The 25648-nt window shown below is 42.3% G+C and overlaps 1 protein-coding gene across 4 annotated transcripts; it reads left to right on the top strand.

Annotated features, from left to right (window-relative positions):
- The first annotated feature begins 225 nt into the window (after positions 1 to 225).
- pi4kaa (phosphatidylinositol 4-kinase, catalytic, alpha a) lies at positions 226 to 25336 on the top strand. Of its 4 annotated transcripts, none has more exons than XM_071522907.1 (54): positions 226 to 360; positions 5400 to 5516; positions 5654 to 5747; positions 5888 to 5976; positions 6067 to 6139; positions 6254 to 6516; positions 6754 to 6820; positions 6954 to 7102; positions 7249 to 7314; positions 7402 to 7498; positions 7591 to 7782; positions 7878 to 7978; positions 8598 to 8727; positions 8837 to 8966; positions 9048 to 9143; positions 9297 to 9480; positions 9621 to 9721; positions 9902 to 10070; positions 10142 to 10192; positions 10388 to 10496; positions 10694 to 10830; positions 10912 to 11045; positions 11143 to 11225; positions 11317 to 11387; positions 11504 to 11628; positions 11771 to 11852; positions 11988 to 12071; positions 12278 to 12367; positions 12464 to 12583; positions 13194 to 13286; positions 13410 to 13566; positions 13693 to 13820; positions 13915 to 14073; positions 14197 to 14348; positions 14476 to 14583; positions 14775 to 14995; positions 16528 to 16683; positions 16780 to 16859; positions 16980 to 17179; positions 17885 to 17972; positions 18114 to 18281; positions 18451 to 18504; positions 19613 to 19733; positions 20417 to 20546; positions 20669 to 20739; positions 20938 to 21010; positions 21146 to 21326; positions 21451 to 21555; positions 21652 to 21777; positions 21952 to 22072; positions 22558 to 22717; positions 22852 to 22941; positions 23195 to 23278; positions 23446 to 25336. In XM_071522907.1, the coding sequence occupies exons 1-54, from the start codon at positions 262 to 264 to the stop codon at positions 23495 to 23497; spliced, it is 6381 nt and encodes a 2126-aa protein (XP_071379008.1). In that variant the 5' UTR covers positions 226 to 261; the 3' UTR covers positions 23498 to 25336. The 4 variants fall into 4 exon arrangements, with proteins under 4 accessions (XP_071379008.1, XP_071379009.1, XP_071379011.1 ...); XM_071522908.1 differs by having other exon boundaries at positions 14775 to 14902; XM_071522910.1 differs by lacking the exon at positions 13194 to 13286 and having other exon boundaries at positions 14775 to 14902.
- The last annotated feature ends 312 nt before the right edge of the window (positions 25337 to 25648 follow it).

The raw sequence follows: 25648 nt of genomic DNA on the forward strand, positions 1-25648 counted from the left end.
GGTGTTTGTCCAATTATTATTATTCCCTACATTATTAACCGTATTACAGGCATTCTAGTTTATAGATGGGTGATAGCGAAGTATCAATGCACTACTGTCAGGTTATAGCAGTGTTGACAGTATTTTTTGATAATGACCTTGCAGTGCTCTGTTTGGACTCTTGCACTTGCCGTAGTTGTCAGTGTATACGCTTGTCCTCTTCCTAGGGACAGCTGAATGAAGATGCTTGTATTTGTTTAGTCTAGTTAAACGTATTTAAACATGTCTTTTAATGGAGGAGGAACCCGCGGATTTTATTTTAACACCGTATTGTCTCTGGCACGGTCGTTGGCCGCTCACCGGCATGCACCGATAGACAAGGTAACGTTGTTTTGCGTTAGCTAACTGCAACTAACAAGCTAGGGACCTGTCAAGACTAGTCTGTGACATAAGGCCTGGCGTTAACCTGCTTCCTTCTTGGTTTGGTCTCTATAATGAAGCTAAAGTAGTTCATATGTTTTCAGCATGTCAAATTATGGGTTAGATAGTCGTTTGAGAGTGTAGTTAATGATGTATGTGAGACGCAGGTAGCATTGCTAACCGACTTAAAGCTGGCTAACGTCAGCTGACGTTACATTATCCACTTCTCTATAAATAATGCTCAGTGTTGATCAGTGAAACTAAGGAACGCTGCCCTCAATGCTTTAACTTTATATATCGGTGTAGTGTCTGAATATTTGTCTGTAGATTGAACGTCATAACTCTGTCCTCCATTGCTCGTTATTACCTTATTCACCACCCTACATGGCAGGAAACTAACTTTTTCATCCACCGACCTCAGTGTCAGTGGCTACTGGATTTTAAAATTCACCAGCCATTTCACAGACAGTGGACAACTCATTACACTGGAAATGTAATCTAGAATTTGATCATGGAATAGATGCGTTATCAGATGCCCAAGTGTATCTATTTTACAATCTACCTATGATATCCATAGTTATCTTTAATTTGGAGAAGCCAGTGTCATTCATCTCTCTCCGTGCTTTGTTTACACCCCACTGCGCCTGCCACCACTTAGTCAGCCTCCAGATGACTGACAGTGTTGCATGCAGGTATGGTGTTAAAATGCTTCGTGACTGGGGTACATAATATCTAAATAACGGCTACTTGCGTGTAAAAATAATTCAAAGTGTAACATGCTTAATTGTTACTCGCACCCTAAAACTGAAAACAGAAAACTGAAACAGACTTGAATAGTTTTTCCCAAAAGCCTCTATAGCTACAGTTTTACTTATTCATTTTCTTGTCCTTCAATCTCCTCCACATCTCCTCCTGTGTCTGCTTTGCTTTTCATGTTATTATGTATACCACCGTTTTTCAAAACATGACCCATCTTTATAGCACACTGATGAGTCATGCCCAGAAAGCTATTGGGATTCATAAAGCACTTAATTTGTTGCCTCCAGCTTCAGCTATCATCTGGTCAGTGCTAAATTAAATTAATTTGGATATTTTTGACCTAATTTCAGTTTAAGCATTTCTTAGGCGACATAGCCAAGTGCTGAAGTCCCTGGCAGCAGCAGTCAAGAGTAACCAAAGATGGATCATATTTTAAACTGTCAGGAGGGAGTATCCTGGGCATCAAATTGCCTTTCTAGGCTATGTGAAGGTGAACAAGTCAGGGAAGATTTATTATTGAGTAGGCACAAGTTAGGGCAGTAAGGGTGAGTAGGGATTCGGAAATACAAGGAGACATAGGCCAGCAACTAACCAGCACAAACCTAACAACTGACCCAGTATTGTACTCCAATACCGACTGCTTATTTTGTAGAGATCATTGTGCTGTAGAAAGATGCAGTAGATGAGGCAAAGGAAAGGAAGAAGATTAGATACAATGGGCTTGAAGCTGAGGCTGAACAACAAAGCTGGAAAAGCCAGTTGAATAATATTGAAAAAGTTGAATATTGAAGAATTTGACACAACTACGATACCTTGGCCAACAAGAAAAACCATCAGCCAATTTCACAGAACAGCCACTGCGCTTTATTTTAACCAAAGGAATCATGGAAAATACCATAAATTCAGCATGAACATCAATAACTTCAATACCATAATTACTGTTTCAACTCTGCAGTGTTGTTTAAAAACACAAAGATGCTTTGCTCTGTCTATTCCAGTCCTCCTCCTCCTCTTAATTATTCCAACCCATGTGCCATCTGCACGTATAGACCTATATCCTCTGGAAGTGACGCTGAAATGGAATTTCAGCTTGAAAAACACATTTGGTCAAATTATCAAACATTTATAAAATTCAATATTGAATTCAGTCTTTCGCAATGGTATTAAAGTATACTTGAAATTTCAGTTACTGTGACAACACTATACTCTTCTTGTTAACTCAGGCAATTAGGGACTAGGTCAGGGGTTACGGAGGCCACAAAGACAACTTATGAAGCAGCCAATTGATCAGCCTGTAGTTCTGACTGAAAAGAAAAGACACCCAATGAGATCCATGACTAAAACAGGAAATGTATCCTAATATGGCAGAGCAGAAGTGAGTAGTTATACACCATTCTCAGCAGTTGGTGTAATTGTGCAATTAAACTTCCTGTTTGCTGATGCACTTTGCTGAGCAGACCATGACAAGCCCAACTGTCCCTTAGCATATTATTATTAGTGGAATTTGACCATATGACCTTGTTTTAGTGGCAGATGGCAGTTAATGTTACAGTGCAACCGTTGATACTACAGACCATACCATTTCTATTGCTTGAAAACTGGGTTGTTGTCAAGGACATACTGTAGCTCCTCACTGGTTCAGCTCCCACCTTTCCATTAGAGCATTTTCAATCACCATAGCAGGGTTTTTCCTGGCTCAAAAAGAGGCTTAGGTGGTGCCTAAGCACGGCTGCTGTGGCTTTATCATCACAGCCAACACCCATATCCCTTCTATTCCAATTGTATGCTTTTATTGGCAGCAGTTTTAGGCATAGACTAACATAACATTGTCCTAGTTGAGGCATTATTTAGCTTTCCAAGAAATCCAATTGTATTCATTTTTCCATGGCTAAGAGGACCAGAACAGGCACATAAGTTTCTCAGTATTAATTCATCACTTCATTTGTTTCCATCAGGGATGCTTGTAAGTGGCTGGGATCTCTTACTTTGATTCCATTAAAGATGCTTGCCATTTCCTTCACAATTCCAAGTAATCCTTATGACAGGATTAACCCAATTTCTTAGTTATGATTAATACGTTTTCTAGATTGAATCATTATGCTATGATAAATCAGTCATGTACAATTTATTTTCCCCAAAATGTTTAATGATTTTATTTCCCTTTTTCCTTTGACTTATTTGGGAAACGATAAATAAATAATAAAAAATCATTCAGCTGTCTAATTAGAACAAATAAACAACATTTTCAGCTGTGTAATTAGAACATACAACAAATCCATTATTCTGTGGAGCTAACAATGTAAGGTGGGTAATGTGGATGACATAGCTTGCTTGACTGACAGAGAGTGCACACTGTCTTGCTTTGGTTAAGTAAATGGGACTAAAAAACACATTTCGAGCATCTTGCTTTACCTCATAGTACTATTGCATGTGCCTCATACTCGTTGTCTCGGTGAGTGTGTCGGAGGGCAACGGTTGTTGGGCAAGGACTGGTCAATTTACCTTCAGGGTAGGGGTTTAGCGACAGGTCAGTTGGTTTACTCTACAGGGGGTTAACCAATACTTAAACTGTTGCAGAGAAATCATATGTATAAGTAATGGAATAGTAATAATATGAAAGTAGTTTTTACTATTAGTTATCATTATTATTATTATTATTATTTATTATTTATTAATGTCTTAACCTTTGGTATTGTAGTCTTGTCCTTGTCCTTGTCAGAGCAGGTTATTAGTGTGAGTCAGGCTCAGCTCAGGCTTTTACAGCAAGCCAGTCCTCAGGAAGGCCTGTGCCACCCGGGACTGTCCTGACCAACCCCTGTAGAAGGAGATTTTCAAAATTGGACATCTTTGAGGTCCAGGGTCTCCTTTGTCTGAGCCACTATTGATTTGCTGAATGTGCACATGAAACAGCACTTGCCCACATTGCACTTGGTCTGCCCCTTTCACAGATCGGCTCCTTTTACACTGTTGTGCTTTTACAGATTCTACCACTTCTATGCTTTGTTTGATGGTTTGATGTGGTTCTGTGTATTGTAGTTGTTTTTAACCCTGGCTGCAACAAAAATATCTTCATGTGGGACAATAAAGATACTGTGAATGTGTGATTGTGAATTATAGTTAGCAGCTGGCAAGCTAACATTAATAAGGTGATTTTGCACTCAATAGCCAATTACAAAGTTCTTATGTATGGATGAGTGATTACCAATTCAAGTTAATTTAGGGAGAACTTTGTCTCCCGTGTCTATTATAGTTCATACTCATATAATTTGCTCTCTAGATAACATGACCTCGCATTTATTCAAGGAAAATGGAGTTTGACATCTATTTTAAAATTGTTTTGTTTAGTATTTCATTCCATTCAATCAAAAACAAGTGACACGGTTCATGTACAGTTTATCAACAGAGGTCATTACAGTACATTGAAACTTGATTTCTCTTACAAATGACTGAGCAGCCTATTCGATAGAGTTCCTGCTCTTTATGGCACTTGAACAGGTGTCCTGTAGGACACCTGTTTAAGTGCCATGCCAAGCAATGGATATAATTTGTAGGAACTATTGTGAAGTGTTTAATGTAATGGATTGACAAATGCAAAAATGTGCTATATAAATGTAGTTATAATAATAATAACAACAATAATAATATGAACCTCCAGTGCTGTAGTTTCACAGAATAGGTGAGGTTTACGGAACACCACTGTATCAGATTGAGAACACGTAGTATGACTTGTGATTGTAAACTCAAGCTGAAATCTCCTTTTTGTCTGTAATTCTCACTCTCTGTGTTTAAATGGGCTTTAATCCCTCTCAGGGCTTAAGCCTGATCCTTGTTGGTGTTAGGCTAATTAATGCTAGAGGCAGGTTGTGTTTGGCTCCATGCCTAATAGCACATTTAGCCTGACAAAATCATTACCTCTGATGGAACTGAACAGAAATGATGGGTCTGTTTATTCCCCGTGGGACATAGATTGATTCTGTACTTTGAAGAGGATGGTAGTCTCCGAATAGCTTTTTGAAGTAGAGAGGCAATTAATGCAATTAGTTTGATAGATAAGGCTTACATCTTTATTAGAGCACAATGAAAGTGTGTTCAAAAGCATTTAGCCATCAAGAGCGCAAATTACATTTGGTTCTTTCTATACCATCTCTGCAGTGTCCTCATTATAGAAGTAGGGCTCGGTTTTAAAATGAACCAGTAGCGGTGATGGTACATATAACTTGACTGTTGTTGTCCATCTACAGGTCCAGAAGTTACAATGCATGTGCCCTGTGGACGTCAGAGGAGTTTTCCAGCTTGATGAGAGGAGGAGAGATGCTGTCATTGCACTGGGCATCTTTCTCGTCGAGTCTGACCTGCAGGTAGACCTTGTGCCTACTTACCCGCGCAGCTTTATGCGACTATTCTGCTCAAAGTGAATCTACAGCGAGTTAAGCAGCGGTCACCTATGGCATTGCTTTGGCTTTTGCTAACATGGTATGTAACACTTCTGTTGCAGCACAAAGACGCAATTGTTCCCTACCTCCTTGGGTTGCTTAAGGGGCTTCCTAGAGTTCAATGGATTGAAGAAAGCTCAGAACGCAAAGGAAGGGGTAAAGATATGTCTGTTATTACGCTATCAGTGTTTCTTAAACCATAATAAATAAATTAATAGTATGGATATAGTGTAATAAGTATGCATAAGTATGTATGGTACTGTTTCATAGTGGTGGTTCAAATTTCTGTCTTGCAGATGCCCTTCCTGTAGCGGAGAACTTCAGCTTTTGTCTTGTAACGCTGCTGTCAGACGTTGCCCAGCGTGATGAGACCTTACGAGGACAGGTGTGTGTGTGTGTGTGGAGATGACACAAAGATATGTTGCTGATATGGTTGGTTGAGTTAGGGTATATGATGATGTAACATCTTTGTCAGATCCTGGAGGCGATCATGGACATCATGCAGGTGCTGCAAGACATCTGCAAAACTCCAGAGGCTCATGATAAAGGTACCAACATGGCACACCTCATGCCTCCTCTGTATGTTACTTCAGCTGCAGCGAACGTCATTTCAGGTATTTACATTTTCATCTGATCCACTTTCCCTGTCCCCTTTTTTACAGAATACCTATGTAGGTACACAGTGCCCAGCCTGCTTGGTGTTGCCCGGGCATTTGGCCGATATAGCAACACCGAGGAGCCGTTACTGTCCAAGCTGTTTCCTCGGCCAGTTGCTCCTCTGCTGCCTACGAGTGAGGATGGCGATCCAGCACGCCGACGGTCCTTCAATGACTTCCGCTCCATCCTGCCAAGCTCTTTGCTCACAGTGTGTCAGGGAGACACTGTCAGGCGTAAAGGCTCCTCTGTGTCCAGTTTATCACAACAGGTAATTAATTAACCTAATTTATTAATCTAAACAAAGGTATACTCTCTAGTGTCCAACTACTTACTATGCTTCACAACAGTTATTGATATTTAATGATGAAAACAAAGTAAGTTGTGACTGTTGACTAAGAACAGTCTATTTACAGCAATGGCCTGTGGGAGTAGCTGCATGGAAAGGGAGGGTGCATAGCTGTATATTTTTACATATTTATTCATACTTGTTCCTGTGTGTTTGCAGGCCAGTCCAGAGAGAGCAGGTCTGACCCCCAGCTCACCTGCTGACAACTCTGCACAGTACTTTGAAGGTAAGCGAAAGTGTCTTAATGAATGCACTTGACCCCGTTGGGCTTTCAGGAGACAGAAATCCATCAGTGACTTGCCAGGGAACATTTTTTGAAAACTACCTTGCTTATTTTTTCATAATTTCTCCCTCCTCAGGCTCATACCTCCCCGATGGCAGTGCAGTGGACCCAGACTACTACTTCTCCACCATCAGCTCCAGCTTCTCTGTCTCCCCTCTCTTCACTGGAAGCAGCACTGGAGAGTTTGACGTCCCCCTTGATATGCTCAGACAGCTCCTTCACATGGTTAGTAACCGCAACAGTAGAATAGCACTGGAAAAGTGCAAGAAAAGTGCTAACATCAAACCAGTAGGCTGCTATCGTTATGCACTTGGTCTATTACTATGCTTGTGTTTGCTATATACTCAATAAACGTTTTTTCTCTTGAATAGGTTGAACAGTTGGTCTCGGAATCATTTTTGAAGTCACTTGATGACACCTTGGCGGAATTTGTAGAGGTATGTTTTCTTACATGACTACAAAAGTTTGTTAGACATTTTTAGGACACTTTTAGTTCATTGTTGCATCAATTTCTGTCTTTGCAGCTGAACCCTGGTATTCACCTGTACTACAAAACCTTCAGTGATCCTCTGTATGTAGCCATTTTTAAAATGCTGAGAGACACCCTATACAATCTGAAAGGTAAGGACACCTCCCCTCTAATTAATCTTTTATACTTAACTTAAAATATCACTGAATCATTACAATGATGATGTGTCTTCTGTGTTCATCAGACCTCCAGACAGGCTACGTGAAGGAGGTTCATGACTTTGTCCTGGAGCAGTTCAGCAGCAGCCAGTCAGAGCTGCAGAGGATCCTGCATGATGTGGAGTACCTCCAGAGTGAACTGAGCCCACTCAAACTCCGCTGTCAGGCCAACGCTGCCTGTGTGGACCTCATGGTGTGGGCTGTTACCGAAGAGCAGGGTGAGACTTTGGGTCATGCGCAAGAGGAAGTAATCCCTTTTTATTCTTTAGCTTTCATCACTGCAACTTGTTTCTCTGGGGGGGTTTTTTCCCAGGAGCTGAGAACCTGTGCACCAAACTGTCAGAGAAGCTGCAGTCTAAGACGTCCAGTAAAGTCATCATTGCTCACATGCCGCTCCTCATCTGCTGCTTACAGGTACCAACTTCTTTCTTTCTTCGTCTTTACACCATCACCCTCTTCCTGTGTCTCTTCCTTTCCCTTGAGGACTCTGTGAAGAAGAAGAAAGGGATAGAAACGTCGCTGTGAGGCGCTCAAGCATATATGAGGGCCAAACTGAAAAATGACAGCACACCTCAACAGCGGCCATGCGTTCTTATTTACCTCTTACTTCACTGTTAATTTCAAGCACACAATTCTTGATGTTATTTTAGAGGCAGCAAACCCAAATTTTGTCTGCCAGTAACATAGTTACATCAAAATACATCCAAGAACTGACATAGCCATCATATGACATGTGCTTAGAAAATACACAAAATGTTAACTGGCAAGCCACATAAAAATTTCAACAACTCTGTCATCAGGATTAATCATCTATACGGAGAAAGCAAAGATGATGGAGCAGTCTCTGAGCATGTGTCAGTTTGGCCCCTATGTACACTGACGTATTGACATTTTGTCCTTTTTTATAGTGTTGTGCCACCCATTCTTTTCCTCAAAACTTTATATTTACTTTCTGTTCTATTCTACATGTACATGAGCACACACTATATGTGTGTGCATGTTTGTTTATGTGTGTATCCATGTGTGTGTTCAGGGCCTGGGTCGTCTATGTGAGCGTTTTCCCGTGGTAGCGCACTCTGTCACCATGTCGCTGAGGGACTTCTTGGTGGTGCCCTCCCCTGTTTTGGTGAAGCTCTACAAATACCACAGCCAGTACACTACAGGTAACAAGCGATCATCTCTACACACTCAGCACACCAATACACACACCAATTCATTTTGAGTTCAAATGCTTTGGCACCAAATCCTGAAGCTCCACGTTCATTTTGAAAGGGGCTGGTGAGATAAAGATCCACGTGACCAATGAACACTCCCAGTCAACCCTGAGCACCCATTCAAGCAAGAAGAGCCAGACCTCCATGTACGAACAGCTCCGGGACATCTCCATAGACAACATCTGCAGGTGAGAACGCCCACACACACACACTTGTCACATGTCAGCATCACTGCAGCCTTCACTCACCTGTCTCTCCTTCTCTCCCAGGTGTTTGAAAGCAGGGTTGACAATGGACAGTGTCATTGTAGAGGCTTTTCTCGCCAGTCTGTCTAACCGTCTCTACATCTACCAGGAAAATGATAAGTAAGTCAAGCATCCTATAGGACTGACTTTGACCATAATGAAAAATTCTGTGAACTGTGATATCACTAGTCTTTATTTGACACCCACTCTGAACGGTACTTCGTGTTCAAAAAACACCAGGAGCACTCACGCATTTTCCTTCTCGCCCCCCAGGGACGCCCACCTGATCCCGGACCACACCATCAGGGCTCTGGGTCATATTGCTGTGGCCTTAAGGGACACTCCCAGAGTGATGGAGCCCATCCTGCAGATCCTACAGCAGAAGTTCTGCCAGCCTCCCTCCCAGCTGGATGTGCTCATCATAGACCAGCTGGGCTGCATGGTCATCACAGGCAATGTAAGTATCCTGAGACACCTCTACCTTCTCTGTTTCTTATTTTGGATCTTCATTAGTTACCGCCAACGCAGCCACTATCTCTTATCAAGATCAGATCATATCTTACTTCATAACTCTCCTCTCCTTTACTTTCCCTTTAGCAATATATCTACCAGGAAGTGTGGAACTTGTTCCAGCAGATCAGTGTCAAGGCCAGTTCCATGGTCTATTCCACCAAGGACTACAAGGACCATGGATACAGGTGACCACCACCTCACAATGACGTTTTTAATACCTACTCGATTACAGTTAATTGGAGTTGTTGCAAGTGCATGAAAAAGTGATACAGACAGTGAGAGAATACTGAATTTCTCATGTACTCACGTCTTATTTACAGTTTCTTATGAACATGCAGTTAATGTGTTCTATTTTCCTTGTGTAGACACTGTTCCTTGGCGGTGATAAATGCACTGGCCAACATTGCAGCAAACCTTCAGGCTGAGCAGATGGTTGACGAACTGCTGGTCAACCTGCTTGAGCTTTTTGTTCAGCTGGGCTTGGAGGGGAAGAGGGCCAGTGAGAGGGCCTCAGACAAGGGCCCGGCACTGAAGGTATGGTACACACACACACACACACACACACCTCAGATCTTCAGCTCTAAGTTTCTTGTTTTTTTCTCTAGGCATCAAGCAGTGCTGGAAACCTAGGCGTGCTAATTCCAGTTATTGCAGTGGTAAGTGACTGACATATTTACAGGATTTTCGCCTTTTAATAGTTTCTTTACATTAATTCTGAGTCAATTTGGTCCCACTCTCGTCATGCATCACACATTACGATGTCCGGCAAGTTGATCCATCCTGATGCCCACCAGCGTCACATGCACCTTAACCTCAGAAATCCCTTCTTTCTCCTCCTCTTTTGGTGGTAGTTGACTAAGAGGTTGCCACCCATCAAGGAAGCAAAGCCACGTCTGCAGAAGCTGTTCAGAGACTTCTGGCTCTACTCTGTGGTCATGGGATTTGCTGTGGAAGGATCAGGTGGGGAGCATTTGCTAAATATTTTGTACATGTCTATGTTTACTGCATGACTTCCAATTCATCCCCAGGGATATTATATCAGTGTTCTGATGTAAAATATTGAACGCTAAATATATTAACGCATGTTGCAGTTATTTGAAAAATCACCCAGTATGTCATACTTTATTATCATGATATGTTTGTGGTTTACTCCTCAGGTCTGTGGCCAGAAGAGTGGTATGAGGGCGTTTGTGAGATCGCAACTAAATCACCACTGCTCACATTCCCCAGTGGAGAACCTCTACGCTCAGAGCTGCAGTACAACTCTGCCTTGAAGAATGACACTGTCACTCCAGTACGGGAACACACACACGCACAAATACACACACACGCACACCCTCATACACTATTTGATGGTTCGTTATTGTTATTTCAGGCTGAACTGAATGATCTGCGTAGCACTATCATCAACCTGCTGGATCCTCCTCCTGAGGTGGCTGCTCTCATCAACAAGTTGGACTTTGCCATGTCCACGTATTTGCTGTCAGTTTACAGACTGGAATACATGAGGTATGACATGACATGAAGTCTGCACATATTGGTTTAATGTCTGCTGATAAATTGTTAATTCCCAACCCTTGTATTTTCTCAACGCGTCTTCCCCTAGGATGCTGCGTTCTCTGGACTCTGATCGTTTCCAGGTCATGTTCCGATACTTCGAGGACAGAGCGATACAGAAGGACAAATCTGGTGGGCAGCAGTGAATAGACACTTAAGTATCAAAAATCATCTGCTGTTGCGCACTTGTTTCATGTGTCAATGTTTTATGATTTCTCGCCAGGTATGATGCAGTGTGTGATTGCGGTTGGTGACAAGGTTTTTGAGGTCTTCCTGCAGATGATGGCTGAAAAAGTAAGGGAAATGTTTTCACTTGAGAATAACTAATACTTGCATTGTATTCTGTTTCTGACCTTCTGTTTCATTACACAATGTATCTTAATGTAATCTGTAATCTTAATGCAATTCAGCCAAAGACCAAAGCCCATGAGGAGGAGCTAGAACGCCACGCCCAGTTCCTGCTGGTCAACTTCAACCACATCCACAAGAGGATCCGCAGAGTGGCCGACAAATATTTGTCTGGCCTGGCTGAAACGTGAGAGTGCATTGGCACACATGCACGCTTACTTAGAATATCATACTACTTCATTTATATAATTGTTCAAGGGCAAAGAATGTATGTTTATACAATGATTTGTTAAGAAAAAGTGCCAACAGTATTCTCTCTCTCTCTTCAGCTTCCCCCACTTGCTGTGGAGTGGCCGTGTGCTGAGGACCATGTTGGACATTTTGCAGACGCTCTCCCTCTCCCTCAGTGCAGTAAGTGCTGAGAACTGCACAAGTGTTTGTTGGACTGTTAATTAGTGCAGCCTCCTCCTTTCAATCTGTCTTTATACATGAAATATTGGATGAATGTAACATGACATTAACACTAATGCTGATGCTGTGTTTCAGGACATTCATAAAGACCAACCGTATTATGACATCCCAGACACACCGTACAGAATCACTGTCCCAGATACATATGAAGCCAGAGAGGTAATGTTGCTCATGCCAACTTTAGCTATTTCTATGCAGCAGTATTTATTCAGAACTTTATTTATTCACCATTTTATACTATCTTTACTAACTGTACTGAAATGCATGTGTAATGCTTCTAAAATGATCAGAAAGAGTGTGAAGGTGAAATTGGCAGAGGTGCCAGTTTTAAACATCTGACATATACAGTGCATATCTGATTATAGAGCATAGTGAAGGATTTTGCTGCTCGCTGTGGGGAGATCCTTAAGGAAGCTATGAAATGGGCACCATCTGTGACCAAATCCCACCTACAGGTATCATACTTTTATATTTTGAAATCTTCATGTCTTCTTCTTGCCTTAAGTATAGTTTTTGTTGTTTTTAACCACTGTATGTGCTCTTTTCTTCAGGAATACCTGAACAAACATCAGAACTGGGTGTCAGGTCTGTCGCAGCACACCGGCCTGGCCATGGCCACTGAAAGCATACTGCACTTTGCTGGTTACAACAGACAGAGCACCACTCTGGGGGTGAGTCACAACCTGACACTTCATAGGCAAATGTTTGTTTTATTTGATTTAATTTCATTTCTTTTGCCAGCGAAAAACAGTGCTAAAACACCAAAACAAGAAAGAAAAAAAAAATACAAATTTGTGCACATGAGACAAAAACTCCAAGAGGCTCATAAAAACAAAACAAAAAACAACAAAATGACAAGATCGTAATTGTAAAATTGCAAAATTGTAGGCCAAAGGCAAAGTGAATGTATGGCACTTGGGGGGAGAAGAGGAGCAGGAAGCATTGATCACAGTGTAGCAGCTTGATCATTGGTATAGACCAGGAACAACAAGGGCCCAATAATGGAGCCCTGTGGGACCCCACATGCCATCATTGCCTTATCCATTGTCTATTCATTTGCAACTACAAATTGTTGTCTGTTGAGAATAAAATTTTAGAGCCGTTTGCCCATGAAGATTTATCAGATATAGCATCTGATGACCTGCTGCATAGGAAAACAACAAAATATCTTGGCCTATGCTATCTTTCAGAGAATCTATCTTTCTGTCTTCATAATGCTTCCCATTACTTGTTTGAAGGGTAGTTACAAAATTTGTTTTATTTCTCCCCTTCCACCTGTAGTCCACTCAGCTGACTGAGAGGCCGGCCTGTGTGAAGAAAGACTACTCCAACTTCATGGCTTCTCTTAACCTCAGGAACAGATATGCTGGAGAGGTAAAATCACCCTGTCCTACCAATTATACCACTACCAATTATAATTATGATGATTAGAAACAAAATAGATGTAGGTCTTTTCTGCACTATTCCTGCTCATAATATCTTCTATTTTATCCATAGGTATCAGGTATGATCAACTTCTCACAGGCAATGCGGGGCCACTCAGATCTGAGCCGGCTGATGATCAAACAGATGGGAGAGGCCTTGGACAGCGCTCAGCCTGAGGCGTTCACTGAGGCCATGTTCAAACTGGCTGCCTTGCTCATCAGCACCAAAGGTTTGTGTTTTTTTCTGTGCTTGTCTTTGCTGTTGGCACATGCGGGGACGTATATACGTATGATCTGGATTTGTTATCTGACTGTTGCTATCCTTTTTGTGTGTTCTGTCTCTTGGCTGGTCCCAGAATGTGATCCTCAGCTCCTGCACCACCTCTGCTGGTCTCCTCTCAAGATGTTTACAGAGCACGGCATGGAAACGGCCATCGCATGCTGGGAGTGGCTGCTGGCAGCACGTGTTGGAGTGGAAGTGCCGGTACATACATGTGTTTTATTGTGTTTGTATATGTGTGTCTGTTTGTGTCTGTGTCTCTACGTGCATTATCAAGCTCCTCTTCTTTCCTGCCTAGTTTATGCGAGAGATGGCCGGAGCATGGCAGATGACCGTGGAGCTGAAGATGGGCTTGTTCTCGGACGCTCAGGTGGAGGCTGATCCTCTGGCTGCATCAGAGGAAAGTCAGCCTGTCCCCTGCCCTCCAGATGTTACCCCTCACTATATATGGATAGAGGTCAGACACTGTGTTTGTGTGCGTGTGTGTGCGCGTGCGTGTATGTGTTAACTACTCTTCGTTATTAACCTTCTCCTTCCACGTCCGGCCTTCTATTCTTGCCACTTTTCCTTTTTCCTCTAGTTTCTAGTGCAGAGGTTTGAGATAGCTAAGTATTCTAGCGCAGATCAGGTGGAGATCTTCTGCAGTCTGCTACAGCGCTCGCTCTCTCTCAACGTCGGCGGGGGCAAGAGCAGCCTCAACCGCCACGTGGCTGCCATTGGACCCCGCTTCAGGTACATAAACACACACACACGCAAAGCTCAAGGAACTGTATGAATAGGAGAACATACAAAACATACCATAATCTGAGAGGCAGGTGTTCTTATATGTTTATAGTAAGCATATTCATTTGTCCTACAGGCTGCTGACTCTTGGTCTGGCTCTGCTCCACTCTGATGTCGTCACCAACTCCACCATAAGAAATGTGCTCAGAGAAAAGATCTATTCCACAGCCTTTGACTACTTCAGGTACACACACACACACTATTACATACACACTCTTACTTTAATCCCTCCATCATGATTTACGCCACTAACTCTTGTACCTCTCATGTGTGTGCCATACATCTTTCATACGATGTTGTGACAAATCTATACATCTCCGCACCCATTTGTAACATTCCATTTTCTCTCTCTCTCTCTCTGCCTTTCCCCTCCAGCGTGGCTCCGAAGTTTCCCACCCAGGGCGACAAGCGGCTCCGCGAGGACATCAGCATCATGATCCGCTTCTACGCCAACATCCTGTCCGACAAGAAGTACCTGGCAGCGTGCCATCTGGTCCCACCCGGTGAGCTTGGCACTACCCCAGCCCCGAGCACCCTCTCTGCCGGGATATTCGGATCGCTTATCGTGTCCAGCACTTCTCCGATATCTATCTTAAGTAAGCCTAAAGCAGTGGAGCTTGGCCTTCACTGCAGCAGGGGCATGCTTTTACGCGAGTCAAATTTGACGCTGTTTATCCTCACAACGCTGCGGATAGATCCATGTATCTATCTATGGTACGGACCGATCTTTTCGCTGTCCCTCTTGCTATCTTTGTCTGACTTTCCCACACTTTCCAACCTCTCTACTCTCTCCCTCTAACTCTTACCCCTTCTCGGTCTCAGTATCACACGACTACAATCAATCTGTTTGTCTCCTAAAAGTCTTCCAGCTGTGAGGAAAAGCGCAAATTTGTCAGCCGCGTTAAGATGCATGAATGATTATATTATTCATCATGTCAGCTCACCCTTCAGCCCCACTCCCCGATTTGTCAATTTATCAAAAGAGGAAAATTGAGAAAACTCTGACACCCACTCCTCTTTGTTCCCGACGACCCAGAGAAAAGACTTGGTCTCATTCTCATACACACCGAGCCATTCCAGGTAGACGAGTCCTCACCAGAGATCCTGGATCAGATTGATCTACTTCCAAACCTCTGCCCATTAACAAAATGAAATAACATCTGACCCAGTATCCGAGGTTCAGGGCTACTTCTACATACATGCAATCCCATTGGAGTGCTCTCCTTTTCAATGCATGTCCATCACAACAGCAGAAGACTACATAATACAGCTCATCTCACTCTTCAAAAACTCCCTCACCATCAAATGTTTCCCAGAAGACATCATATTGTTTATGTTTTTTGCTGTTTTAAAAATGTTATTTTCTCAGGACTCATGAGGTCATAGGTAAAATGATTTCTTCACTTTTTTTCTTACAACTCTCTTGTTACCAATGAGCGTATAATCAGTTTACCTTAAGTGTGTGAAAGAGTTGTTACTACAATATCAACAAAAGCCAAAGTTAGGCCTGTTATCCCCAGTTCTAGGTTTTCAGCAAGCGGGATTGAAAACAGGAATTGCTCAGTAATAAAGTAAACCATTCCTGTTTTCAGTCCCATTTTCTGGATTATATATGTTGTCCTGCTTGCTGTATTAATAGGTTATGATATTATGATATTATTGTTGCTATTCCACTTCCCAAAACAATTGATACTTCTAATAAGATCTCTCTGTGATCAGAAATACCTGCAAAACGTGTCCACGTCTACGGTGCCCACTTCATCAAAAAACATTTTAGAAACTTCCATTGAAAGTCAGCTGGGTTAACTACATGGATAGCCATCATGGCGATGTACTGTAGGCTTAAATTCCCTCCCACTTTGAGAATGCAAATGCACTTAAAGTCCTGTCAGTTATCAGTAAGACACTCACTCAAAGATGTGAGTTAAACATAGAAACGCCTAGAGTGATGAGAACAAAAAGTGTTGAGGATGTTGCTCAGCTGAGAAAGTAGGAAGTTGGGAGAGTCAAGAGAAGGATCTGTTTTAAATCAGAAGGATACTATAGTGTATCCAGTGCGAGATGGAGAGAGAAAGTTTGGATGCACTTGTGCCTTGGCTCTACTGAATGTGTATTTATATGTATGTAGACAATCAGGACCCATCACTGAACAGTCTGTCAGTGATGAACGCTGCTGACCTCAGGACCAACATGGACTCCAGCTCTCGCTCCCAGCAGAGTGGCCAGGGATGGATCAACACCTACCCACTGTCCAGCGGCATGTCCACTGCATCCAAGAAATCAGGTACCACATGAATCCAGTGCGTGAGCAATAACAATACAAAGAGAAGCTCTTCAACCCACACAGACGTTTGACCATCCCTCTGTCTTCTGCTCCCAGGCATGTCGAAGAAGAGTAACAGAGGGACCCAGCTTCACAAATACTACATGAAACGCAGGACTTTGTTGCTGGCCTTACTGGTGAGTGCTGTTTTCTTGTTTGGCCCCAATTATGCTCTGTTAGAGTAACTGCGAGATTTCTCATCATCAAACCTCTCTTCATGCTCTCTAATCTCTGTGTGTCTGCTCCTGTCTTTCCAGGCCAGTGAGATTGAGCGGCTGACAACGTGGTACAACCCGCTTTCCACTCAGGAACTGGCCATCGCCACAGAGCAGTCGGTGGAGACCAGCATCGCCAACTGGAGGTCCAAATACATTAGTCTGACTGAGAAGCAGTGGAAGGACAACGTCAACCTGGCCTGGAGTATAGCACCTTACCTGGCTATGCAGCTACCGACCAGGTTTCTCTCTCTCTCTCGCTCTCTCTGAACCGCACTCACTTGCTCTCTCAATCTCTTGCTCTCTCCCACACCAGGGTGAGAAATTAATAGGGGGCCATGAAAGGTCATAAAATGACGAAGCCTGTGAAATTCAAAATAAGGGGGCAAAAAATATCCCCAATAATCAGGAATACCCTTTTTGCATTTCACCCATACACTGTAGAAAATAAGATTTCACCCTGTCATATTTTCACTTGAATACGACTACTGTCCCCCATGGGCCACCATAGTTGACTCGTAAAAGCCATGACCAGGAGATTCACTCTAGTTTTTGATCAAAAAACAACTGAGCATGCAGCCTGAAGAAGTAGAAAACATCTCTGAATGTCACTCGGTTTATGTGATAGTATATTATAATTTCAAATAATACAAATATTAGTGTTAACAAATTGAGATTATACATTTGCATTGCATGTTGGCAAATAAACATTCAAAGTTTCCCACAAAAAAGGCCAAAATACCCCAAAAAATCAGATCAAGGGGGAAAACTTAATTCCTTAGCCTGTCCTGCACTGTACACGAAGTAGCATTATTTACATGTCTGTCCACAGAATAACACAATTTCTCACACTGCAGCTTCTAGACACACTTTCACAGCACAGACTCCATTTTTAAGCACATAACAAAATGTAATAGTCCTGTGTATTTTTGTCCCTTTGTTGCCAGGTTTAAGAATGAGGCCATTGTTGCAGAGGTGACCAGGCTGGTGAGGCTGGACCCTGGAGCTGTCAGTGACGTACCTGAGGCTGTCAAGGTAAGACGACGGCCTGGTAAAGCTGGTCTCTCTCTCTCTCTCTCTCTCTCTCTCTCTCACTCTCACTCTCACTCTCACTCTTACTCTCCCTCTCAGAGAATAAGTTTTGGAATTCTGACCTGTTTTCTCCTCCCTCTCTAGTTCCTGGTGACATGGCATACTATTGATGCTGATTCCCCTGAGTTGAGCCACATCTTGTGTTGGGCTCCAGCGGACCCCCCCACCGGTCTGTCCTACTTCAGCAGCATGTACCCTCCTCATCCTCTCACTGCTCAGTATGGGGTTAAGGTGCTGCGCTCCTTTCCTCCAGTAAGTCACATGCTCATGGGAGATTTTTGTATACTGGCATCATTTTAGAGGGAATTGTAGGTTCTTGGCTTTGTGCTGTAATAACACTATTATAGAGAAGATGCAGTTTCAGTAATATGTTGTTTTATTTCACTGCTGTCTTAACAAGAAGCTTTTTTTTCGTCTTTAGGATGCAATCCTGTTCTATATTCCTCAGATCGTGCAGGCTCTCCGTTATGATAAGGTGAATTTTCACTTATTTCTATCCGTTAATCATCATTCTGCCTTCACTGTAATGTCATGAAACACACCATAAAAATGAAAGAAAACAACCACATAATGCGGAAAAAGCCTAATGCAGCTTATTGGTTACTTAAAATAATGCATCCTGCTCTCATCAAATAATTGTTAGCTGTTAATTTTTTTTTTCATTTTTATTCAGCAGTAGGATACATTATCTGTGTCCTGCAGTCCTGCATACTGGGTTCATCATAGTTATCATTAACACACGTTTGGGATCAATAGATATAGAACAAAGAAAAACAGCCAATCAGGAAAGTGGGAGGGTCATTAATAACGTCACCAATCAATAGGAAACTCTCCTGAATCCGACAAGCCATCACTGATTTCAGTGCGACTGTGTGATAAATATATATTGATGATCAAAAACAGCCAATCATGAAAAGGGAGGTGCTTCAATGACATCATCAACCGACTGTCACACATCTCAGTGTGTTTTCAGAATCAATAGAAAAAGACAATCAAAACCCAGCCGATCGGTCCTGGAAATCATCACTGGACTGGAAATTCTCCTGAGTTCAGGGAGCCGTCACACATCTGAATACCAATTTGGAATGAATGAAGGAGAAGGAGAAACAGTCAGTCAGGAAAGGTGGAGGGGCTTAAATGACCAGTCAATAGGATACTCACTCCTGAGTCTGATGAGCATCACTCTTGTCAGTGCAACTTAGGAATCAATAGATATAAATGATTAAACATCTCAGTGCAACTCTGGGATCAGTAGAAATAGATGATCAGGAAAGGGGAGGGGCTTAAATGAAATTTGAGGATCAACATATACAGACGATCACACATCTCAATGCGGCTTCAGGATCAATACAGCCAATCCAGAAAGGGGGAGGGACTTATATAACAACCAATCAATAGGATACTCACTCCTGACTCCGACAAGCCATTACTCATGCCAATGCGAGTACAGGATCAATAGATATTGATAATGAAAACCAGCACAAAATCTTTTGAAACTTTTGAGACGGGCCTACAGTCCAAGTTTGACCACCAGGTGAATGAAGCAGTTGTTCTAATGAACTGTGCTGCTCTGTGCTGCTCAGATGGGCTATGTGAGAGAGTACATCCTGTGGGCCGCCCAGAAGTCCCAGCTGCTGGCCCACCAGTTCATCTGGAACATGAAGACCAACATCTACCTGGATGAGGAGGGACACCACAAAGATCGTGAGTCTCTCTCTCTCTCTCTCACATGGGACGAATACACGGTAATGAGAGGAGCGCGGTAAGCGGAACTTCGCTAGCTTTGTCCAGGCGAGTTTCACCAGAGTTGAGATCACCTCAACCTTTGAGTGTTCGTCGCACTTCCTCCCTTTTGGAGAAGTGGAGAAATTTAGGGGAGGCGGGAGGCGAAGCGATTCACAGATACTTGCTATTATGATTAAATATGATCAACCTCAGACAAGTGAGCCTATGAGTTTTTCATGTGTGACATACAACTTTTATGAATTGTGCTTTTCCTGCACTCTGCCAGCACCTGGAAAGAATTGTGGCTGTGCAAAGGACGTCACACTTCATTTTAGATCATTTAATCCTTGTTATTATTGTTATGAAATCTAAAATTGCAATTTCATGCATAAATCAAGCATAATCATTCCCTTTGTTTATTAATCAATATACAGATAACACTGTATTGCCTTATTTATTGTCATGTTTTTTTCCTTGTAGTGCTGAATAGTACAGTTACTGAATGCTGAATTGCTAATTAAATGTAATGTCTTGCCATATCCATGTGTAATTATCTTGTTATGCTCAATTGGAAAATCCTTATTAGGCTTAATTAAGTCCAGTTAAGTTCATGTAATCACACTTGTTATCACTTCTTGGTGTCCTGTAATCTTTGTGCGTAGCTGACATCGGGGAGCTGTTGGAGCAGATGGTGGAGGAGATCACAGGCTCTCTGTCTGGTCCGGCCAAGGACTTCTACCAGAGAGAGTTTGACTTCTTCAACAAGATCACCAATGTGTCTGCCATTATCAAGTAAATACATTAGCTGAGCTGTACAAAGCCTCCTACTCAGCGGCAGGTTTTGTTTCCTAGTGTTCTGCAAATCATCCACATTTTGACAATAACCTACACATTGGTTTATTTTTGTTTTTCAGGCCAGTTCCAAAGGGGGATGAGAGAAAGAGAGCCTGTCTTAAAGCCCTGTCAGATATCAGAGTCCAGCCAGGTAACATGCTTTTCCGTAGAAGGTTGAAGTGTCTGTAAGGCTGATAAAAAAAATGCAACAAAAAATCTGATTTATGATGTCTGGATTTTCTGATTTCTTTACTGATTTCCATTGTTGTTGTTCCAAAAAAAAAAAACGAATGTTTATGTCCACTTAGCACAACCTCATGTTGTCTGTCTCCTCTTTGCGTTGCCATAGGCTGCTACCTACCAAGTAACCCTGAAGCTATCGTCCTTGACATCGACTACAAGTCTGGAACACCCATGCAGAGGTAATGACAGATTTTTATTCGTGTTTCCGTTAGGGTGCTTGCTTCTGACATGCCACTGATAATTGCAACATGACTTGTTGGTACCCAAACCCATCCATACAGTATATCTGATGTGTGCGGCCTCTGTCCTCACAGTGCTGCCAAGGCGCCCTACCTGGCCAAGTTCAAGGTGAAGCGCTGCGGAGTGAGCGAGCTGGAGAAGGAGGGTCTGCGCTGCCCCTCGGACTCTCTGGAAGACGGAGAGGAGAGCGCAGACGGATTACGCCGGGTCTGCTGGCAGGCCGCCATCTTTAAAGTGGGAGACGACTGCAGACAGGTACCGCACTGATAGGCGCACCACCCAAATTTACTGGGACATTTAAGGGGAGGAAACACTCACAGCTGGATCTTCTAGTGACATTCCTGCTCTCCTTGTCCGCTCCGTCTCTCTGTCTCTGTAGGATATGCTCGCTCTGCAGATCATCGGCCTCTTTAAGAACATTTTCCAGCTGGTGGGCCTGGATCTGTTCGTCTTCCCCTACAGAGTGGTGGCCACCGCCCCCGGGGTAAGACCTCTCTGCCCCGTTAAACCCCCCCGAGCCTACACCTCCTCCATCCAGTTAATAATCAGATTGTTTGTTGACCGATCCTCTCTTCCTCAGTGCGGCGTGATCGAGTGCATCCCAGACTGCAAGTCCCGTGACCAACTCGGCCGGCAGACGGACTTCGGGATGTACGATTACTTCCGGAACCAGTATGGAGACGAGTCCACCCTGGCCTTTCAGAAGGTGTGGAGATTAACCCCCTAAATCCTTAACCTGTTAACCTTTGAGTATTCCTTATAATGTTGCCCAAATTTCAAAGTGGCTCAGTCTCAATCCTGTCTTACACTGTCACTTTTCCCTTCTCTTTCTACATGGTACTATACTATTCTCACCACCTTTCTCACCACCTTTCCACAGGCACGGTATAACTTCATCCGCAGCATGGCGGCCTACAGCCTTCTGCTGTTCTTGCTGCAGATCAAAGACCGGCACAACGGCAACATCATGCTGGACAGCAAGGGCCATCTCATCCACATAGGTACGCTACACACTCTTATATAACCATCCATTTACCCTCAAGCGATAATACAGACTTTACCTATTGTACAGCTGTGGTCCGGACGTTTTTGGATGGGATCCACTATGGCCAGATCATTGTGGGAGCCGCACATAATTTTCTGATTCTTCTATTTCTCACATCTTGTCTCCCTTCATATAATTACACAATTAGTTTTTTTCTCCTCTGACATTCAGAAGTGAATGAAAAGCTCATGTTCATTTATTGGATACCTTTATGCATATTCTGGTTGAGTTTCCATCAGATGCGCATCAGAATGAGAATGCGTTATAATGGATTCCACCGAGCATTGATGTACATGAACAGGATGAATAACATATTGAAGAGAGATCTTGTAAAGGTCTTAGAGAAGCTGATGTCTGTGTTGTACTAGAACCATCAACAGCCATCACAAATACTCACGATAATGGTGAACATTAATGTTTGTATGTATTTTCTCACACCAGACTTTGGCTTCATGTTCGAGAGTTCCCCCGGCGGTAACCTGGGCTGGGAGCCCGACATCAAGCTGACAGATGAGATGGTGATGATCATGGGGGGCAAGATGGAGGCTACGCCATTCAAATGGTTCATGGAGATGTGCGTCAGGGGATATCTGGCTGTACGGTAAGAAACACAGTGCATGGTGAGGGGTTTCTGAGGTAGTTAATGTAGTAGATCAACATTTCCTCTGTCTCTATGTAACTTTGTTGTTTGCTAATTCTCATTCGCTCCTTCTTTTCTGATACTGTACCTTGCAGACCCTACATGGATGCAGTGGTTTCTTTAGTGACTCTCATGCTGGACACTGGACTACCATGCTTCAGAGGACAAACTATCAAACTCCTCAAGTGAGTACTACAGCAGTGTGTCTATGTGTAATATATGGGTCAAAATCAGGCATCTATCTCAGATTTTGACATTTCCCCTCCATACTTGTTCTGTATGCTCAAACTGAAATGCTTATATTGGTAACTAATACTATGGATCTGTGAGAAGAGAAGGACAGTGATCAGAAATAGAGTGGAGGAACAGTATTGTAAAATTGTATTTTATTTCTATGCAAATATCCGTTTAAGACGTGAATGTGTGTGTGTTTTTCAGAGGACGGTTTAACCCTCAGATGAGTGAGAAGGAAGCGGCCGCTTACATCATCAAAATCATCCAAAGCTGTTTCCTCAGCAGCAGGTAAGATGGAGACCCTTACCTTTATTCTCTTGTCATTACTCAACTTTTGCACCTTATTTGCTAATCTTGCATTAAGTGCTGCAGTTATAATGACTTAAACATGGTATAAAGTTGCATTGGCCACTATTCCCTTCACTAATACCTGTTTGTCGCCTTGTTCTCAACAGGAGCAAAACGTATGACATGCTTCAGTATTACCAGAACCAAATTCCTTACTGATGACATCCTCCTCTCCTGCCGAACTTCTGTACACAGTGCAGAGCTCTCTACTCAGACAATGGAAACAGACGCAGGCTTTGATCTTAGCTTTGCACCTTTCAACAGTTACAACTACTTCTGAACTGAGATTGCTGTCCCAGACAATTTTCTATCCCGGGGTGCTCCATAAAAAAGCCTCTGAGAGAAACTGTGATGTGGCGCTGTCATCCTAATCCTCCAGATTTAGACAAAATCAAGTGTCAGAATTTTACAATGTACATCCAAATATCAAAGGAAAATTCCACTTTTTCATGTGATAGTTTAATGGTTCTTTGACTTGAGAGTAAGGCACAACACCTGACTTTCAGAAGTATTTGAATTCTCCTTTATGTATTTTGTCGTTGATGCTGTTATTTGTGACACAGCGAAAGCCTGAACAGAAGTGTCACACTAAAGGACGATGGCCATAAAGGGAGCCATATTTATAGTGTTCGTTAAAGCGGGCGTCGTCATTATTACAAGACATTTCATTACACTATGCTGTTATCCACTTTTATGCACTTTATAGATCACAGTATTTCATTGGTCTCACCTGCCTACGATCAAGAGCTTAAATAGAGATTAAACAGTAGAAATCAGAGATTAAAACAATCTGCAGTTTGATCATCAAACACAAGGCAGCATTGTCGGGGAAAAATCCAAATTTCATTGATAAATCTGTAAACATCTAACCTCTTTACTTTAATTTCTCTTCAGTAGTATAAAGGTATCTAGAAAATAAACTACAGTTATGTATTTAGAATCACATAAAGATCACAGTGACTTGGAACTGATAGAGCAAGTCATATCATATATGAAAAACATATTTATTGTGAGAAGATCGACTACAAATTTCAAACTAATCTAGGAAAGAGGTGATACAGCACAGTGTGGACCTGCAGGTCACTCACTGCTCTACATCACAACCTGCATGTTTCAAATATAGATCTATTTTTAGCCTTCAAAAGGATGTGTTAGGATACAGGTGTTACTCCACGTTTGCATTCCCTTTATTGTGCGTGCGTCCCTGTTTTGAGACATTCCTCTTCGTGCTCAAGAGTATTTCAGTTCTGTCCGACTCTGTACTTGAACCTCCAGGGTTTGGGTTTTATTTGATGCTGTTGCTGTCCTTGATGCTGATGACGATTCTACCCAAAAAGCCATTTCTCTTACCATTGGTACAGAATACTTGAGAAAAGAAAAAAAAATCAGTCTTATGCAATATATTCATGTGTAATGATCTTTCATGTTGTGTTCAACAAATGAGGTCGCTGTATCTTCCTCCAGATTCTTGGGTGACGACTGTTTTGTGTTGCATCTATAAATCCATATATGTTTGTAAGTCATAATATAATTTAGGGGTGAACCTGTCTTTAAGTATTCAGAGAAGAACTGTGTTTTAATGGAGTATAAAAGGCAAATACTTTACAGAGCTGTTATTGCTGTTGTCATTTTAGCCATTTTATTGTAGTTGATTTTATTCATTTACTGCTTTTTAAATATTTGAATCATCCCTCATGTCTACCACTGTTATGTTATGTGTGAATATTAAGGTAGAAAAAGGTCATTTGGTCTGTACATAATATCTACGTGTGCGCGTGTGTGTGCACTTTTGTCAGTTTGTGGGAATATATTTGCCCCTTTGTTGTTCAGATGGAGGTGTCATTCTGTGATCCTGTGTGGAAACATTACATCTTAGTTACAGATTAAATGTGTTTACCATTTCATCAGTGGCAGTCTGGTGTCAGTATTGTGAAAATCTACTCGAAGGCGCAGGTGGCAGACATGGAAAAGACAATGAAAAATAAAAAGTAGATTCCGCACACTGTACTACTCCATCATACTCTCCTTTCTTGTATTTCCATTGTGTATTCTACTTCTTTTTAAGCTGTGGGTCTTATATTACGGTACAAAAATACAAACTTCTTGACAGGCGAGGTCTTTCAGTAACACAGCACAGTCATAACAGGCTCATTTTCTATTTTATTATACACTCATTATTACACACGCATGCATTTATATTTTTCAAAGTAACTAATGAAATGAGAAAACAATAGTTTGAATGTTTTTGGTTGAATCAGTAGGCATGTTTGGAAGGTATTGAAAACACTATAACATCACAGAGGTATTTAA

Source organism: Centroberyx affinis, unplaced genomic scaffold (assembly GCF_046629955.1).
Source record: "Centroberyx affinis isolate AG114_WGS23_722 - 3 ecotype Tasmania unplaced genomic scaffold, CSIRO-AGI_Caff_v1 ptg001044l_1, whole genome shotgun sequence".
Lineage (NCBI taxonomy): Eukaryota > Metazoa > Chordata > Actinopteri > Beryciformes > Berycidae > Centroberyx > Centroberyx affinis.